The 20176-nt window shown below is 49.7% G+C and overlaps 2 protein-coding genes across 14 annotated transcripts in view; one reads left to right on the top strand and one right to left on the bottom strand.

Moving 5' to 3' along the window:
* Ralgps1 (Ral GEF with PH domain and SH3 binding motif 1) overlaps positions 1 to 20176 on the bottom strand; it is a 245250-nt gene that overhangs the window by 90692 nt on the left and 134382 nt on the right. The gene's annotated exons all lie outside the window — the stretch shown is intronic.
* Positions 1 to 20176, top strand: part of Angptl2 (angiopoietin like 2) — a 34943-nt gene that overhangs the window by 11038 nt on the left and 3729 nt on the right. The window contains exons 2-4 of the mRNA XM_046451206.2: positions 2612 to 3477; positions 17196 to 17389; positions 19716 to 19986. Of these exons, the coding sequence (XP_046307162.1) occupies positions 2661 to 3477; positions 17196 to 17389; positions 19716 to 19986 (1282 nt within the window). The 5' untranslated portion in view covers positions 2612 to 2660. The remainder of the gene's footprint in view (positions 1 to 2611; positions 3478 to 17195; positions 17390 to 19715; positions 19987 to 20176) is intronic.

Below are 20176 nucleotides of genomic sequence, written 5' to 3'. Positions count from 1 at the left end.
GTGCCCAGATACCTGCCCTGGGCAGCTCTGGCTCCCTCAGGCAGTCCCTTGTCAGGGTGCCTCAGCTCCTCAGATCCCTCTCCACAGCACTCCTACCACACAGCACCTGTTCGGGGTGTGTATTTTTTTTTCATTCTGTCAATAAATATTTATATTCCAGGCCACGTGCTAACAGAGCAGTGGACAAAACTAACCTGTCCTGCCTTCATGGGGCTCACGTTCAAGGGGCCGGGGTGGGGGCAGCATACGTCTGTTAAAATAACGACTGTGGAGGGGGAGGGTGGAGAGGTCACCATCTTAAATAAGTAGGCAGGGTCTCCTGAGAAAAGTGGTATTTCAGCGAAGACCTGCAGGCTGTGAGGTGGAGTAGTGAAGAAGGGGGCAGAGGTGCTCTGGGGAGGAAATGGAAGATACAGGCCCCAGTCAGAGGTGTGCTTGGTGAGCTGCAGGACGGGCCAGGGGCTGGAGCAGGTGATAAGGAGCACCAGGGTCAGAGACGAGACCTGGGGCCAGGTCAGGGAGGACCTCAGAGTCATCAGCTTCACTTCAACATGGGGAGCCATCCCAGGGGTCGGAGTAGAAGAGCGAGCTGATCTGACTTTTGTGAAAGGATCCTCTGGCTGCTGGGTTGAAGATAGACTTTAGGGTGGGCAGGGGCAGGGGAACAGTCACTGGCTGTTGCGAACACTTGGATTTAGAAGAGCTCTTGGACCACTGCAATAGCCCAGGTGGAGGAGGCTGCACCAGGACGGAGGCAGGAGTGGGGAGAAGCAGTAGCATTCTGGAGTGTTCCTAGGATATTGCCATCAGCATTTGGTGGTAAAGTAGATGCGGGGAATAAAAGATAGAAGGGACTCGAGGACAACATCGGGTTTTTGGCCTGAGCACTAGAACGCAGTTACCATTTACTCACAGAGGAACAACAGGAAGAAGTAGCTGGGGGGAGAGATGGGAAGAAAGAGGATATGCGGAGTCTTGAGATGCTGAGTCAGAGAAAACTATCAAAGGGCAGCGGGGCAAGGTCTGGAGCCCAGGGCAGAGCCCAGCTGGAGACACACACGCAGGTGTGAGCCACGCTGGAAGGTAACCGCACCTAGAGGAGATTTCCAAGGCAAAGAGAGTCTGGGACAGAGCTCCTGGCCCCTGACATGAAGAGGACAGGCCTGAAGAAGCCAAACAGGGGCAGTTGGGGAGCCAGAAAGATAGGCGGCTCCAAAAGGAAACCCAAGAGGGGAGCTGCCAATTCTGCCCACAGGGCTGGCAGCAAATACCAATGAGAACCAGAACGGGCCATTCCACCCAGCAGGTTGAGGCACTGGTGACCTGCTGGAGTACCCGGGGTGCTGGAGAGGGGCAGGGCTGACGAGTGGGTTCAAGAGGGAACAGGGAGAGCTTTCAAGAACCCTGAGTACAGGAAGCTCTTTGGAGAGCTTTGCCAAAAAAAAAGGGGAGCAGAAGAATAAAACAGTATCTGTAGAGGGGCTGGGAGGTCAGGAGAGGATCTTCTGCAAGTTGAAGCAGCAGCAGGAGTGGAGGAAGAATGAGATGACGGGGGAGGCAGCTGGAGCAATGCCCCCAGGGGCCAGAGGAGGGACCAGTGCACATCCTCCCCTCCCCTTGGCCTGCCAACTCCTGCTCATCCCTAGAGGGTCACTGTGAAGGTCACTTTCTCAGGGAAGTGTTCCTGACCCCTCCAATGAGGTCAGTACCCCTTATGGCCTTTCACAGCACATGATGCTTCTGCTCCCAGTGCCTGAAAACTCTGATGTTGTGGAAGCCCGGTGAGGGCAGGGGCTGGCTGGCACGCTGCTCGGTATACTGTAATGTTCAGTGGATGTCAGGATGAATGGTCCAAGAACAGAACTGAAGCAAATCTGGAGACATGTGTCTGTTTTGTGCTCCCGTTTGATATAATCACGTTGCAATGATCGGGACTGTGCAGTCACTGGCTGTTACAAATACTTGGATTTAGAAGAGCTCAGTTGTTTGTTCCTGTTTGGGACTCTGTAGCCTAGCTAACGCACAGACCAGAGCCATGTGACCGGACACATCCTTCTACTGACACTGTCCACTACAAGCCCAACACATTCCATACTATGTCTAGTAATTCATTCATTTAACAGGCTGAAAGCCTGCTCAGTACCATGCTAGGGAAACCAAGTTGAGTCAGACGTAGTACCTGCCCTCATGGACCTCAGGTCCAGAAGAGGAGACTATTTAGCAGTGTGGCAGATCACACCTGTAACAGGAGCTTCAGGGGAAGGCTCAGGATGAGGCGATATGACAGTCAGAGGATTGCAAGACAGACTGTGCCTCCTCTTTCCCACTTCAAGCTTCCCTGAAGGTGGTTCTCAGGCTCCAGGAGTGGCAGGACCGGGACCCTGACATCCATATGTCCAGGTCCTCCTTTTCCTCTCTACCTTGCTGGGCCTGCTGTCTCTTGTCACTTCCAGAATGGCTCCCCTGCCCACTGACTCCAGAAGAATAGAATGTGGTCTCCCAAAACTGTATTTGGGAAATGTTCCACCTGGCAAGAAGGCTAGGACCCTGATGGCACTGGTTACTGGCAGGAATCGAACTGTCACTGATTCTCCCCTCTGTTTACTTTCAGGGTTTCATAGAATCCATTCACAAAGAATAACCACCACATTGCAAGGACCATGAGGCCACTGTGTATCACGTGCTGGTGGCTGGGACTGCTGGCCACCCTGGGAGTTGCTGCAGGCCCCGAGGATGGTTTTGAAGGCACAGAGGAGGGCTCACAGAGAGAGTTCATTTACCTCAACAGGTACAAGCGGGCGGGCGAATCCCAGGACAAGTGCACCTACACCTTCATCGTTCCCCAGCAGCGGGTCACAGGCGCCATCTGCGTCAACTCCAAGGAGCCAGAGGTGCTCCTGGAGAACCGCGTGCACAAGCAGGAGCTGGAGCTGCTCAACAGCGAGTTGCTCAAGCAGAAGCGGCAGATTGAGACCCTGCAGCAGCTGGTGGAGGTAGACGGCGGCATCGTGAGCGAGGTGAAGCTGCTGCGCAAGGAAAGCCGCAACATGAACTCACGTGTCACGCAGCTCTACATGCAGCTCCTGCATGAGATCATCCGCAAGCGGGACAACGCACTGGAGCTCTCCCAGCTGGAGAACAGGATCCTGAACCAGACGGCTGACATGCTGCAGCTGGCCAGCAAGTATAAGGACCTGGAGCACAAGTACCAGCACCTGGCCACACTGGCCCACAACCAGTCAGAGGTCATTGCTCAGCTTGAGGAGCACTGCCAGAGGGTGCCCGTAGCCAGGCCTGTACCCCAGCCGCCTCCTGCCACCCCACCCCGGGTCTACCAGCCACCCACCTACAACCGTATCATCAACCAGATCTCTACCAACGAGATCCAGAGTGACCAGAACCTGAAGGTGCTGCCACCACCTCTGCCCACCATGCCTGCCCTCACCAGCCTTCCATCCTCCACTGACAAGCCATCAGGTAAGTCTTTCTGGGATCCCATCCCACGTGGGCCTCAGAGCCCGGTACCAGGCTTCCCTTGGCTGTGACCACAAGTGGGGGAAGAGGCACAGCCAGTTGAGATCAGACCAAAGACTTGCACAATTCTCTGGCAATCCCTTGAGCAGGCCACTGGAGCCAGTGGGGTAAGGGGAACTACATTGCTTTGATGGATGTCTAAAGGTAGAACCGGGAAATGGGGCAGACACCCCCTGGCTTCTGAGAGAAGAGAAGGGAGGCTCATACTCCCCAGGCTCTGTAGGAGATGCTCTATGTTGGCAGCTGGGATGTCTTTCCTGCAGGCTTAGGGATAGGCAGGGCCCAGAGCTGGCACTTTCTAAATGTCATCCCAGAACAGCAGGCCAAGAGAAAGAGCACCATTACAGTAAAGGTAGGTTAACACACTGCAAGGGCTGGGGATTGGGAAGGTGCGCTTCTCAAATCCCCGAGTTTCCTACAGTCTGCTGGTGCCTGGGATTTTCAATGAGGCTTCCATATACTTTTAAATATACATTTCACCCCAAAATACGGTAATTCTCAGAACACTGTGATGGAGGAGAAATGGGGTCCCTGGTAGGTTTGGGAAATTTAACTAAGACATGGGCGCTGGATGCCTTCAAGCGCATTACCTGATATGTCTTGCAGGTCCTTGGGAGCACTCCTATTAAGTACCTTGCCCACAGGCTGAGGAGGGCAGGCTGCATTTGAGTTCAGACCTCTTCACTTTAACTCTTAAGCTGACTCTTCTGTGTGAAAGGACTCTGAGAATCCTCAGTCTGGGTGGAGTGGGCCAAAAACCCCTCCTGCCAGAGCTTGGCCTCTCATTTACCCAGGAGGCAGCAGCACTCCCAGTGGGCCGCCGTGAGAGGCAGAGTCATCTCCACAAGAGCTAACCACATATCTGCTCCATGGCAGTACTTTGGGTACTGCTTTGTTGTATAAGCAGGGAAGTATTTTTATTGAAAATACCCTATTTCATATTTTTAAAAGTAATCACCAGAACTGGGAAGAGCATTCTCTTCATATATCTGAGGAGCTGAACCTGCATGCCCGAGGATGGCCAGTGGGCAGGACAGAGCTTGCTGTTTGCAGGTCAGTAGGGATAGAGGGCAGCTAGGCACAGGGCAGAGCATCTGTCATAACATCTCGTAGGACAGACTGGACTGGGCATGGGGGTTAAGAACAGGTGCCTTGCAGAGAACTGACCTGGTTTAGAATCCTGCTTCCTCCACTGACTAGTTCTAGGACAAGTCACTTTGTCCCTCTCAACCTCAGCTGCCTCACCTAAAGCTTCTGATAGATTCTATTTTAATCTATCCTCAAATGACAGTTCTATAAAATCAAACACTGTAAAACCTGTGTTTATTTTTCTGTTTGTTCTCTTTCTCTGTGGTGCTGGGGATTGATCCCAAGGCCTTGCACATGCTAGGCAAGTGCTCTACCACTGATCTGCACCTCCAGCCAAAAACTGCTGAGTGTCTTCATCTTAAAACCAGGAGACTAAAACAAACAATCCCTCTTGAACTCTGGCATTCCAAGGCTGATGACTGATCTATCTGCACACATGCCTGTTTTACATCAGAAGCTCCAAAAGAGAGGGTAGGGTGTGTTAATAGGTCTTTACCTAGAAGGTGAAATGTGCCATTTGGGCACCAAATGAAGCTCAGCTGAATGTGGTCATAAAACTGACATGAGTGACTACCCAGAAAGTCTCCACTTTTCTAAACATCTCTAGTTTCTAGTTCAACAATTTTGGACATTCCTAGGCTTGAACTAAGCTGGTAGATTCAGAGTGAAAGAATAAAGATCTGAGTTTGCATCCAGGCTCCACCCCTTGTTAGCTGTCTGCTCATGAGAAAGTTATTTAACTCCTCTGAGCCTCAGATTTCTCTCTGTAAAATGTGACAAGTGCCATAACCACTGGGTCACGTGGTGGACACTCAGCACAGCCAGCAGGGAATGCTGTGCTCCTGCAGTGCTGCCACAATGCTGAGTCTGGCTTCCTGCTCTTCATGGCACTAGGCTCGGGGAACCAGTTAGAAATGTTGTCCCTGCTCACAGGAACTCAGTCTGTGGAGGTGGCAGGTGCATGATTGCATCTGGGATCTATCCAGTGCTCATCATTTCTATTCCCTAAAAGCAGCACTTCAGTTATAACAAAGGACTTCTCTGGGAGGGAACATCTGGTGAGGCAAAAATTTCCAGATCATTGTGAGAATTTATGGGGCCAGCATAACAGAGAACTTAAAAGCAGTGATGCAGTGAGTCAACTCCAGCTGGGGGAACTGACCCCGGAGTGCTAAGAGCCCCTCAAAGGGGGAGTACGAGGCACTGGGGACACAAAGGTAGCATGACTGAGTGTGCCCTGAGGAGAGGGGAAGACTGCACAGAGATGGGACCTCTGTGCTGCATTTTGAAGGATTTGTAAGAGTTCAAGAGGCAGACCTGGGAGCTGGGAAACCAAGTTACTGGTAGGTCCCTGAGAGAGATGAGTCTGTGCAAAGACCCAGGGACACGGCCCTGCTCCCAGCCTCCCAAAGGATCCCAACCTCCTGCTGCTTCATATTCCAGCATGATCTGAAGTACAGGTAAGGGAGGCTATGGGCTGCTATGGATCCAAGGCTCCTACCCTCACTGCACCCTTTCTGTCCCACTTGAAGAAGTACCTGGTGTGGGACGGCATGACAGTGTGATCTCATCCCATTATGGAGATGGCTGAGGGCACATTTATTTATTTATTTAAGAAAGCCTCCCCAAATGTTGGTGCACGATCCTTAGTAGCAAATTTTTTGTGGCCCATCTTACCACTGAGCTCCCACACAAGCAGACACCAAACTGTGAGGGGGAAGCAGAGGGTTTCCTTCTACCGCGCATTTGCCTAGCCAATCGGCAGAGGGCTCTTATCTGAGCTTGGGCAGGTTCTAGTCCCTGAAGACAAAACCCTCTCTGTGCTCTCTCCCGACAGAGCCTTTATTCCCAGAGACATGAGTCAGCCAGAAACACCTTTGCAATTAGACACCTTTGTACCCAGGCCTCTGCAGCCTCCAGAGCTTTCACCCAGCAACCCCAGAGCCACTGCTCTTTACCCCATTGTTTGGGGCACTGAGCCCACAGCACGCCCTTCTCTAGGGGACTGAGGCAGCCCTGGCTCCTTATCTGAAGCTGCATTCACTGGCCTGTTCCTGGCCACAGTGAGATAGTAGCAGGCTGGCACCAGGCCAGGGGGCCTGCTGAGAGCCAGGGTGAAAAGCCCGAGCAGCTTCTGGCTTCCCTGGCTCCTAACCTGGACTCTGTCCTGTCTCCCTCAGGGTTGGCCAGACCCACCTGGGGCATTTGATTGGGATGAAACTTGTGATGAGGCCTGGAGACCTCTCCCTATGCTCCTACTGCTGCTGTTAAAGGAGAGAGCTGCAGGGATCATTCCCTAACAAGCAAAAGAAAGGGGAGGGTGGACTCTGGACTGACCCCAGAGGCTGACAGGGAAGGACAGTTAGTGCTGCCACAGTACAGTGAGTCCCTGTTGGAAACGAATTTTTAAAAACTAGCAGGAGTGGGCACTTTTGCCATTTTTCTCTCCTGAGACAGAGGACACAGCAGCTCAGTTGGTTTCTCAGTGGATAAAGGAGGAGCTATAAAATTATAAAGTAGCAGAACCGTCAGGGTCCCTCGGATTCCCCAGCATCACCTTCCTATCACAGAACTTGTCCATGTAGAGCTGAGATCGGTCCCTGACTTGTAACTTTCAGGACACTGAGGTTCAGAGAGGTCAAGAAACTTAGTCAAGATGACACAGATAGTAAATAGCTCAGCAAAGCTCAAACCAGGTCTGTCCTAATGACTCTGGGACTCTGAGAAGCTGGAGGGGCACCAGTGTGAAAATTGCTCTACAACACTTGCCCTGGCCCAGCCACCGGGGACCTACCTGACCTTCTGTCACTGTTTCATGGTACTGGGTTCCAGAACAGCCCCTTGAAAAACAGCTCTCAAAAGAGCTAGTGGATGTGTTGTTGGAACACTCACGGTGCTGACAGCCCAGAAGCTGCACAGTGAGACCACTGGGACCACCCCTCCCTCAGCCCACAGAAACAGGGGAGTGCAGCCATGGAAAGAGCCACACAGCCCTGGCTCCTGGGAAATGAGCCAGTGGAGGCTGCAGACCAATCTCATTTAACTATCAAATCTGGACACACCTGAGGGGTTCATTCTGCTCCATATTTCAGTGGATATCTGTCTTTCAATGTAGAGCCAAGCTTGAAGTCCTGGCATCTTTAAATCTTAGTTCTCCAAGAATAGAATCAGTCACTGTAGTCTTTCCTCCAGATCACACTGCTTCACAGACAGCACAGGGCACATGTGGAGATCATCCCTCTCTCATCACAGGCATCTAGGGATGGGGGGACTTGGACAACTTGAACAAGAGTGTTTCGAGAGTTCAAGCAACTTAGCTAAGATGACACAGCTAGCAAGTGGCGCTACCAAGGCTCAAAGCTACGCAGATTTCTTCCCCTGTATTTTATCTCCACTCACCCTTTATGGTAGGAAATATGTCCATTACATCATGGTTCCTTAGCATGTTGGAATGTTTTGTAACAGAGAAGGAGGTATACGGCACAGTGGCTTCCATTCTTTCTAGAAGTCAAGCAAGCATCAGTCCAGAGGGAAGTGGTGCTGGCCCTGTAGGCAGATAGGTCAGCTTCGCAGCCTGAGCTCCCTGGCCTGACTACCACAGTGAGCTGGAGAGGTCTGGGGTGCAGTGCTGATGTCAAGTAGGGGTGACTGTGGCTATACTTGATTTGAATTTAGCCTTCAAGGTTGCAGAGGCCGAGGGGAAAGTCTCACAGGTCTCCTGTCTTGAGCCTGTGCTGTTCCCACTGTACTCCCCTCTCACCAGCCCCTAGCAAGCTGTGCACCTCTACCCCCAGTGAGACCTCCATAACCCCTCCCCGTCTAACCTCTTTTCTTCTTTGTTTTAAATCCCTATTTCTCTTCCTGCCCACCTGTACCACTGGAAACCTAAAGAAGAGGGGTTTTAAGTGTCTGGAAGATGTTGCTTTTTCTAAAGTGTTTTATTAAACATAATAAGATTCCCAGTTCATTGCAAACTACATAATGCAGTGATGCTTCAAAGTGCATTCATTCTTTGCTAGCTTCTTGCTCAACAAAAGCCACAGGAGGAAGAGGGTTCCAAAGCCACCCTCCTCCTCCCTCCCCACTCCTCTGGTGGCTTGGGAGAACTGATCACAAAGAGCTTTTGAGTGTGATGGAAAGCTATTCCTCCAGGCCTCAGGCTGTTTTCCAAGGATGACATTGGGCTAAACGCTGTGGTATTTGCAGCCACAGGAGATAAACTATCAACTTGTTACTGTTAGAAGCATGGGGATTTGGCATCTCATGACTTGGAAATCCTAACAGTTTGGCATTTGGCAAAATGGAAGTAATCTAGAAAATCCTGGAGATCGGGCATCTGTGGCCAGCTTGCTACTCACACTGATGGGTTGTCGTGGCAAGCTTACATAGCAGACTGTATCATAACCCTGAGAGGCCGCCAACATTTTTTTTTAAAGACAAAGAAAGCAGAATTAAGTTAGCATCACATTTCTGAGTGTCTAAAATATCACTGGTTGAATTTGTTGACACCAATGGCTAGGTTACTATCATGAAAGTAATGATGTGCACCTTCAGTGACTTCTACCCACATCAACGAGGTCTGCAGTCACAGGAACCTACCTGTGGGATGCTGGAGATGGTCTCTCCCCAGTCCCCATATGGCTGCCTCAGCCTCAGCCTTCCCTGGAATGAATCTGGAGAAGAGTAGTTGACACTAAGCTGAAGATACTTTGCTTAGTATCTCAAGATCAGCTGATGAAGTAGTTGTAGGTTACCCTTTTTGTGTGTGTTTGGTGCTGGGGATTAGAACCCAGGGTCTTGTGCAAGTGAGGCAGGCACTCTACCAACTGAGCTATATCCCCAGCCTCCACCCCTCTCTTTTTAAGTGAATAAATGAATTTCACTTAATAGATTTTTTTTTAAAAAATACAATAATTTAAGTTAAAATTTCTATACATGCAGAGAACAAGTTTGTAAGAAGAGAATTTTAGTTTAAATGACAAATATATTTAAATCATTTTTCCCTAAATATTAAAATTAAGTATCTTAGTACGGTATTTCTAGAGTAATTTCTAAAAGAACAGAAAGGGTGACCATCTGTCCCCAGATACCATGCGCCAACTTCCCGCTACAGACAGTCCAGTCTCCCCCACAGAACAGAAGTCCTTTGCCAGGGTTTGGTTGGGATGCTGATGATCAGCTGCTATGGGGCCCATTTCCAGATGGTTCTCAAGCTGGAAAGGACAGAAGGAGGGTGAGGAAGAGACTGTGGATTGGGCTGGTGAGAAGATGCAGCCTGGAAAGATGGATGAGGGCTCCCTGACCTGACCAAGTGTCCACCCCAGAAAAGCCCACAGCCTAATGAGGAGACAGGAGTCCCCTTCCCCCAAGGCTAACACAGTGTGGTAATCGCAGCATAGTACGCAGGAGTAACCTGGGCCTGGAAGGCAGACCTGAGCTCCAATTCCAGACCCTGCACTTCTCAGGCCCAGGCATGTGACCTCCTCACTGCAGGGCCTCAGGAGGATAGAACAAAACATGGGATGCCTAGCAGGTGAAGGCTCGCCACATATGGTAGTCATCATCTCTACTAAATTCCTAGAGATAAACATAAAGCACTTTGGGCATCCAAGCAGGATTCAGTATCTCCTGTGGGGATGGGAAAGGGTTCCTGGAGGAGGTAATGAGGGTAGCAGGGCCTTGCAGATATGCTCACAGAGTCTCTGCCAGCAACTGTCAGGAGTTTATGGAGACCAGGCTTGGTGCTGGGCAAGTGCCCTATTTTGTGAAAGAGAAAAAGGACATAATGCCCAATTATATACAAGTGGCTTGTGGTTGAGCCCCAGTAAAATGACAGAACAGAGTATGAAGAGGGGTTTTAAGTGTCTGGAAGATGAAAAGGTGATGGATAAAGTCAATCTTGGTTCTTTAAGAAGTCAAGGAAGCTGGTCGCCTTCCTTGGAAAAGGTTAACAGGTTGGCCAACCACAGGACTGTGGAGCACTGTCTAGCATCTGTGGGTTGGTTGCAATTCTGGGTCTGATAAGTCCTCCCAAGATGTTCCCGCTTTGAACTGAGATCCCTGGTCATCCTCAAAGTGTCCTAGGGGTGGGGCGGGGGGCTCTGTGCACCACCCATAGCCACATCCAGTCTTGGGCACCTGTAACGGCATCCCTTAGGGAGCCCCAGGGCTCCCCTCTCACCAGTCCCCAGCAAGCTGTGCACCTCTACCCCCAGTGAGACCTCCATAGCCCCTCCTGGTCTAACCTCTTTTCTTCTTTGTTTTAAGTCCCTGTTTCTCTTCCTGCCCACCTGTACCACCAGAAACCTAAGAGTGGGCACATGCTTCTTAGTGTCCTTTGGAAAGCAATATTGTGACGCCTGTTTATCTTGAGGTCAAACCAATACAAACAGAACCCCCTTAAACCCTTCATGGGCCCTAAGAGCTCTTGGAAGGCCCCAGACTATATCAAGTGCATTGAAGCCACACCCACCAGGCCATCTCACATATCTAATATAATTTTTACTGTAACAATCTTGAAAGTATTTGACTAATTTTGCTTTTGAAATTATTTGGCTAAGAGTAACTCAATTAATTTATGGTTAACTCTGATTTCTCAGCAAACAGCAGGCATGTTCAGGAATTCTTGGGAAGTGAGAAAAAATTTAACCTACAAATTGTTTTCAAAAGTAATAACATTTTTATGAAAGTTAAACTTTACAATTAATGAACTTGACAAGATGTTACACTTCGTAGAAATTTAATTATATACTAATAAATTTCAATTTTGTAGTTTTCTTTTCATATTTGACAGCCAATAAGTATTTTTTAAGGCCTCAAACATTTTCATAAACTCCTGAAAAGGCACTGTGCCCACCACCTGAGGACTAAAGCAGCCTCAAGAGCGGGCAGAGCACTTGGACCCTTTCCCTGGAATGACTGGAAATGGCATTCATGATGTAAATGCTGAGGCTCTATAAGAACTAGAGGCCTTTGGCATAAGCTATTCCTGTATTCAGGTAATTGTTTTGGACTCTGGTTCTGTAAAAGTTAGTGGCTGACATAGAACATATATGGTCATCATCAAACTATTATTCCACCAAGCTTCTGGATAAATGAGTCTCGAGCAACTACAGATAGACTGGTCATCACAGACCCTGCCCAATGCCTGTCCTGCCCTGGTGGGACTCTCAGAATTCTGCTCCTGGCTGGGGGGGGGGGGGGACTCACACCTAACAGCCCATGTGCCCTGGCACTCAGGATGGATAAATGTGAACAGGAAACTCCAGATCCAATTTTAACAACTAGTCACTTCGGTTAGGAATATGTTTCCGGGAACAGAAAAATGACTTTTTGGAGAAAGGCCATCAGTAAGAATAATTGAAAACCCACATACAGTTCTCATGCAAAAGCAGGTGACTTGGTGATATCACAGAAGCCTCTCCCCAGGGGTTTAGGGACAAATGCATTCATGGGAGCAGTTCCCCATGATGTCAGCACAGGCTCCAGGGTCCTCTACATGGCCAAAGGTGGTTGGGTTCTTAGGTTTGGGGCTGGGCTTAGGAAATGAAAGTCAGTCAACTGCTGGCCAGCCCAGCTCATGACCCAGAGGGCCTCTGCCCCTCTTGCTGCTCCTCAGGGGGAGCTGCAGTAGCTCTGCTCATATATTCGTGGTGTAGGGAGCCCTCATTGAAAGCTGCTGCAGTTTGTGAACCCATTTCAATGCTGGGGCCTAGGTGGGTGAGCTGGCCTGACACAGGTCCAGCCCAGACCACAGAAAGCAAAGAGAAGAGGAAGTTACACGATGGCCTGGCCTGGCTTCTGGCTCTAACTTGCCTTTATCAGAAAGGCCCTGACTGGAGGCGGTGAACACTGCATTGGCCATCAGTGAAGTCTGGTTTCCTGGGCGGCTGGGCGGCTGGTGCCTTGATGCCTCTATCCAGAACACCAAAGGAGGGGAAGCAAAGAGGGGCTTGGCAGTTACCAGGGCTGACACTAGGGTTCGAGAGCCCAACACCTGCATCTCTGCAGGAGGGATGTGCCAGCATTCCTTCTCTCCTCCTGGCATCAGGTCCTGTGTCCTTCCTGTGCCCTTGCCACCCCTCTAGGGAACCACACTGGTTCGGCTCAGCCATGGCGACTGCATGGCTCTTCACGTGGAACATTCCAACTGTGGTGTAAATGTGGTCTTTATAGAGGTGAGGTTGGGGCACGTACACCGCTCTGGGCCTAGGTGCTGCCGAGTTAGTATTGGCCTGGTTCTCTGGACAGAGCCGCCCTCTCAGAAGGGGAGCCAAGTCAAATAGTGCCTGGGCGCTCGCACTGTTCTGGAGGGAGGGTTTCACCCACTGCACGTCAAAAATTTAGCTTCCTTGACAAAAAAAGATTTCCATTCTTTATTTCAATACATCTTTGTGGCCTTTTCCGCTGAAACTCTGACTTTTAAACTATGCCTGTGAAAAATATCTATTAGCAAATAGCTTTATATTTAGTCTTGGAAATTCAAAATATACAGTGATGTTTGTTTGTGTTTGTGTGTATATGTGTGTGAAGTGGGTGGGGAGGGAGAGGGAGAGACAACAGAGACAGAGGAAAGAGTATGAACAACTTCCACCATGTCAGCTTTCACCTATAACAGGAGGAAAGAGACTGTGCTGAGCACCGGCTCAGGATGGCCTCTTGGCTGCTCCACGTTGGTGAGACCCTTAGGATAGCCAGTGCTCCTTCCCCATTTTACAAGAGAACTTGAAGCTCAGTGAGGAAACTGCCCAAGTCATATTGTGAGTAGGTGAAGCCACCAAGATCTGAGCCAGTGGCTCGTGACTCCAAGTTGGGAGTCCCTTCTTCAGCGCCACACTTGCTCAACCATGGGCCTCCCCTAGCCCCCCGGGGCATTATGTGTAACAACCTGCATATTGGCCTTATGTTATTTATGTTACAGTTGCAGAATTCTGGACACACTGCATATGACAGGTGTGCCACTGCATCACTCCCCTGCTGCAGCTGTAGGTTGCCCATCAAATCAGGAGGCTTGGGCTTGGCTATTTTAATGCAGCCATTATTTCACTGCTGCCAGTTTTTCAATGCAACCTATTTTTTGAACAAATTTTCCCTCATTGTTTGCATTTTTTACATTTGCCACAGTGTCTCTAATGTAAGGAAAGGAATGCATATGGATGTGTGAGATTTGGTGGAGGTCTACGAAGGAGAACTGTTTGGGGCTTCAGTTTTTATTTTATTGCTTCTTTTCAGTTATTTATAACATTAGGATTCATTTTAACATAATTATAAAAGCATGGAATATAATTTGCTTTATTTCAGTTCCTGGTACTCCCCCCACCTCTGGCCGCTGTTCCCTTGCCTTTGCTCTACTGATCTTTCTGCTATATTATAGTGTGTGTGTGTGTTTTTAATTGGCATCTGTGGATGTATGTGATGGTGAGAACTACAGTGGTATATTCATGCATGTGCACAGGGGGCACAGTTCTTGTTGAAAGCCAACAGGCCTGAGTATCAAAGAACAGGCTGCAGGGATATACGAGAGTCTTATCTAACATCATGAAATGCAAAATGCTTCCTGATTATACCTGCCCCATGACTCTAGAAGGACATAAATTAGAAAATTACTAGATTTGCCTAAAAAAACAAAAGATAAAACTTCTCCATCATAAGATACTTAAAATAGTTGAAAACTGTGCAAAGGATATTAAGAAGTCAATAGGAAAAAAAAAAAAAAAGCAGACTTTTTAAAAAGGAGTTTAACACCTTGCCAAAGAAGAACTGTTTTTTTTATTATTTTTTTGACCTGGGATGACTACCAGGTTAAAAAACTAAAATTTTTAAAAAAGTAGTCCTCAGGACAGAGATTGCAGCCTGGGCCCCCAACCCTCAAATTCACTCTGGTTGGGGGAAAACAAGAGTGCTTTGGAGTCAGGACTCTGGACCACCCAGACCATCTGAAGACAAAGACTCACCCTGAACCTTACTGGCTTTGTCACCTGGGGGTCCCTTAATGTCTCAGGGGCTCTGCTTTCTTCATCTGTAAAATGAGGAGCCTGCTGCCACCTCACTGGAGTGTGGGTAGAGGGAACACCCAGACAGGGCTTGCCCTGAGCCCAGTACATGTGTTATCTATTGTTATTATTGTTATTACTACTACTGCAGACAAGACTCTTTTAGAGCTCACGGTCATAACCTAGGGCTTGAGGGTCCATTTTCCTTCTGTTCTGAAACTATACAAAATTATGTGAGTCTGTGCATTTTTCTAGAGAGTCTAGAACTTTCCCCAAATTCCTAAAGGGACTGGAGACCCCAAAACATTTTAAAATACTTTCTTTTTAAAAGGAACCCTTTGTAGGAATGCCAAAGGTAAAGCTGAAGCCATGAAGGAACATAGGCTTGGGCCACAGGACTCACCTGCTACCTCTCACTGGCCTCCAAAGGCTCCCTACGTGGTAACCCCTTCAAGGACAGCCTCTCTACCGCATGAGAGCCCACGAGCCCAGTGGCTCTGCAGGAGAGGCCTGTGGCTTGGTTAAGTGATGTTATTTTGCAGGCCCTGGGGATCTTCCATCTCCAGCATGAGCATCAACCGCCCCTCCTGCATGGCTGACCTGGCGAGGAGCTGGGCGGCCTCCCACGCCCACTGTCGCTCTGCTCCAGCTGTTAGGGACAGACTCCTATTCTCTGCCTTGGTCCCTGGAGCATGGACCAAACACAACCAAAACCTTTTTCTCCTTCCTGAATGTTCTTCCTGGAGGTCTGGCCTCCCTTCCTCAGGATGGATATTGAAGAGGGCCAAGGGCAGGAAGGGAGGACACAGCCACTGGTGCCATGCCTTGTGCTGGGGTGGGATGCATGGGAGCCGGCCCCGGGCCTCATATGGGAGAAGGCTTGGTAAATGGGTGAGAAGCACCCTCAAGGAGGAGGCCTGCAGTGACTGTCAGCACCCAGGCCGCCCTAGGTGCCCAGAGCAAGGCGGCTCTAAGATGGGTTCTCTGGAAGAGCCCGCTGAGATGTCCGACAAGGACGATCCCAAACCTCACCCATCTGACCATCCATCATGTGTGGGCTAGCTAAGCCAAGCATCAGCCAGGACTGAAGCTGAGAAGTTGGGGCTTCACAGGCAAAGCTGAGTGTGCCCCGACCCCAAGGAGGGGGAAAGACAGGATTCCTCAGGAAGTGGAGTGAGAGGAGGCAGGCAAGGCCAGCTCCTCCTCACATCTGCCAAAGCAGCCATGCTCTCCTGGGCTTCTGCAGCCCTGTGGGGGCTGGGCCACAGTTAATAGCAGTTGAATAAACATACATACTAATAGAGCAAGATGAAATTTTCTAAGCACTTTTGATCTTAACCATTCTCAGTCTGAGAAGTATTTTAAAGAACCTGAACCAATGTGTGGTGATTTTACGTATTTTGAACTATGTGGCTGAAAGACCTGGAAGACCTCCTAATGTTCCATGAGATGAATAAGGAGGACCCAGCTTGTCTGGACCTTAGTGACTCAAGTCAGTACCTTCTTGCTGAAGTGACCAACCTTAGAACAAAGGAAACTGCTAGGGGAGGCTGGACCTCAGGGTGGAGGGGCTGAAAGACCTAAGCTATTCAGAGGCCTAGAACCCTTCTGGCCTCAGTTTCTGAGGAGAGCCATAGATTGAGGTGTGTCCCAGACATTGTCCCTTCGGTGATCTCAGAATGCATGGGCTCTGAGCATCTGGTCACAGTGAGCTTCCTTCAGGAAACACAGATTGAGCTGAAAGGGAACCTGGTACCACCAAAAGATGCTTGGAGACTGGTGTATGATTCCCTGCATCATTCAGATGTCTCTGGCTATTTGGCCAAACTCTGGGCTAATCTGGGCCCTGTAATCCTTCAGAAGTTCTTACTAGAAGCTGCAGTGGTGTCATGGAGCGCTGTCACTGGAAGGGCAGATGTGGAACCTGGCTGAGGTGTGCCAGCGCTCAGAAGTGCAGTTAGGTGAAGCCCAGGCTGGCTAGTGAAGCAGAGCAGGAAGCTGCCTGGTGCTGGCAGGCGGTGCCACATCCAGCAGCATACGCCTCTTCACCAACAGAACTAACTTTTTAAAAAGTCACTCCAGGAACTTCCACACAAATGTGTGGTGATTTTATGTATTTTGAACTATGTGGCTGAAAGACCTGGAAGACCTCCTAATGTTCCATGAGATGAATAAGGAGGACCCCAGCTTGTCTGGACCTTAGTGACTCAAGTCAGTACCTTCTTGCTGAAGTGACCAACCTTAGAACAAAGGAAACAAATAATCTCTGAAATCCTGACAACCCTGAAGGATGTAAATATGATGTCCATTCTACAAATAAAGGAAGTCAAGGGTGGGGAGAAGTGAGGAAGCGTGCTGGGAGGTCACAGTAGGAACCAGTGAGGGTAGAAGATGGGCTTGAAGTCCTTACTTTTATACCACATTATTACTCAAATGTGCAAGACAAAAACCAGTTCCCTCAAATTACAGGCCTGTGGCTTCCTGTTGGAGCCCTGCCAGAGGCTGTGCCTATCTAGGGTACATCTGGGGCTGTGGCCTTGTGGCAGGCAGTATGTGACATGTGCACGTCTGTGTCCCTAGGCCCATGGAGAGACTGCCTGCAGGCCCTGGAAGATGGCCATGACACCAGCTCCATCTACCTGGTAAAGCCTGAGAACACCAACCGCCTCATGCAGGTGTGGTGTGACCAGAGACATGACCCCGGGGGCTGGACTGTCATCCAGAGGCGCCTGGATGGCTCCGTCAACTTCTTCAGGAACTGGGAGACATACAAGGTGAGATCCAGTGGGGCCTGTTTGCACTGCCCACAGGTGACTGGCCCACCCCAAGGCAATTAGAATGAGGACAGGGCCATTTTTGCAAACACCAGGGCGGTAAGGACAGGCTCCTTACTCTGCCTACTGCTAGCATCTGTCACAGGACAGCAGTTAAGAGTTTGGACCACCAAAACCCCACAGGGCAGAGGGACTGCTTGCTCCAGCCTGGGTGTGGGCAGACTCCTGCTTCCAGCTGGGGTTTCCATGGGTATGACTTATTCTTGGTGCCCAGAAGGGGCAAGGCCTGAGGCTTTCAGCCCTGGGAGATCCCAAAGGGCTCCTGGAGAGAATTCTGCTACTACTGGAGTCCTAACTGTAGGGCCCATCTCAATTTGTAGGGCACTGCAGTGCTCATCATTGTAGAAAGCAAGGCTGCACCCCACTCTCCTTCTTCTGGTACTGAGGACAGCCTAAATGGCTCGGGCCATGGGAGTACCCACAGGGATCTTGTACATGACCTGGTGACATAGGTGACAAGGGAGAGTTCCTTGCTCACAGCTACCTAGCTGTGACATGCAAAGCAGTGACTGCAGCTTAGCCTTCTGAAACCAAAGCCATGACTCCCTTGGCCATAATGCCTCTACATGTGGCTCTGCCACACCCCCTTCTTGGGTCTCTCTCTGTCTTGGCTCCCTGGACCACCTCCTGGCCAGCCTATATTTCTGCTTTTCCTCCATATCCCAGCTTGGAGGCTCCTGGAGTCTCTCCTCCACACTTCCTCCTCTCCTGTGGAGGTGGCAGAGCAGTGCCCAGGACTGTGTCCTTCCTGCTCGTCCTGGCTGGACCATCTAGGGAGGATAATGATAGCGCCTTGCTCTTAGGGTCGGTATGAGGGTTATTAAAGTATCCTGGTGAAGTTCTTGTGACAGTGCACACATGCTGTAAGTGCTCACCAAACCCTAGAAATGGTTACTGCCAATGAACCCATCTGCTTACGAGGCTTTGGTGGCCAACATGCAGCTGATGACCTTAAAACTACCTGTCAAAAACAACTATAAGGTCAGCTAAAGATGGCGGTGGCGGGATGAGCCAAGTAAAGTTTGTAGCTTAAGCCCCCACCCCCACCCCCCCCCCATGTTAAAGGAAGAACAGGCGAGGCATTGGCTGTTGGGAGGAGAGCAACAGGGTCAAAACGGAAAACCATAAACCACATGATATTATCAAGAAAAACTCAATTTTTGATGTCATAGCCAGAAAAATTGAACAACTACCAGAAGCAGAAAGGAATCTACTTGAACATGGATCTACAAATATTGAACTTAATGCTGCTCTCTGGGGCCTAACGGCAGTCTTTTTCGGTGCATCTTGCATGTAACACAGGCCCGAATAGCTGCTGGCTTACCAATGGCAGTGCTCCCATTTTGACAGAGAATGCATCTTTCAAAGGTTTTGTAAGCATAGCTTTGGGTACAGGTGATTTGAACTGTGAAATCTGTACTGTGATACGAGGTGGACCGGTTGATTTTGTTTTAGGAGGTCTATACCCTTTTTTCTTAGATATACCTGTAACTGGTGGCCTAGCAGCCAGGTACAATCAGCCCTGCTGCCAGAGAAAGGAAACACCTTCACTTACTGGACTAGAATTTCTAAGCTTATCTTCTCAAAAATGTTATTTCCCATTTTACTTCAGACTATGTTTATAGCATACTTTGGGTCTAGACAATATAAAGTACTTATAAAAGCCCTTCAGTTATCTGAGCCTGGCCTAGAAATTCACTGATTTTTAAACAAATGTAGATACAAAAATAAAATTTTAAAGATAAAAAAAAATGCTAAAAACTGGTAGGTTTTCAATCTCAAAGGGAGCCCGGGTGGATGCGACATGTCCCTCACAGCTCACACCTGTCTGGTGTGCTAGGGCTTATGTGTTACACGCACCCACAGCAGGGAGGTGAGGACTCTGTCCACGAATGCCGGCCACATGCCTACTGTGTGCCAGGTTCTCAACTGACCACATTGTCTGTGATCCTGCAGCAGCATGTGGGGAAGGCAATAGCATCCTCAAGTGAAGGTGAGGAACCCAGGACTCCCATGATACCTGGCCCAGAGGGGGCATGGTCTGCTCTCCACATGACCCCTCTCCACATGTCTGATGCACAACTGAGGTTCAGAAAGGTGAAGTGACTCTCAAGTCACACAGCCACCATGTAGAGGAGCCAGGATTGGAGCCCAGGCCTGTCTCTGGCTCCAATTGTTTCCTGGGCTGCTCTACCCAGGCTGAGGGTCTGGCCGCTGGTGAGGACACTATAAGCTCCAAACTCATGCTCTCCCTTATCTTCCCCAGCAAGGGTTTGGGAACATTGATGGAGAGTACTGGCTGGGCCTGGAGAACATTTACTGGCTGACAAACCAAGGCAACTACAAACTGCTGGTGACCATGGAGGACTGGTCCGGCCGCAAGGTCTTTGCAGAATATGCCAGCTTCCGCCTGGAGCCAGAGAGCGAGTATTATAAGCTGCGGCTGGGGCGCTACCATGGCAATGCGGGTGACTCCTTCACCTGGCACAATGGCAAGCAGTTCACCACCCTGGACAGAGATCATGATGTCTACACAGGTAGGAAAAGTGGAGTCAAACCCAGGAGCAGGGCAGGGAAAAGAAGTCAACCAAAGCCAGAGGCCACAACCCAAGGGCTTGGGAACAAGGAGTCTCTAACCCTGTTCCCACCTCCTGAATATCCCTTCCTCTACCAACTGCCCTCAGATTCCCTCTGCAAAGCTAGGTTACAGTGGCACTTACCAAAAGG

The sequence above is a fragment of the Marmota monax genome, unplaced genomic scaffold, assembly GCF_021218885.2.
Source record: "Marmota monax isolate L192 unplaced genomic scaffold, Marmota_monax_Labrador192_F-V1.1 WCK01_AAM20220418_F8-fsc00020, whole genome shotgun sequence".
Lineage (NCBI taxonomy): Eukaryota > Metazoa > Chordata > Mammalia > Rodentia > Sciuridae > Marmota > Marmota monax.
The sequence above is the reverse complement of the archived record's forward strand: the minus strand, read 5'-3'. Positions and strand labels throughout refer to the sequence as shown.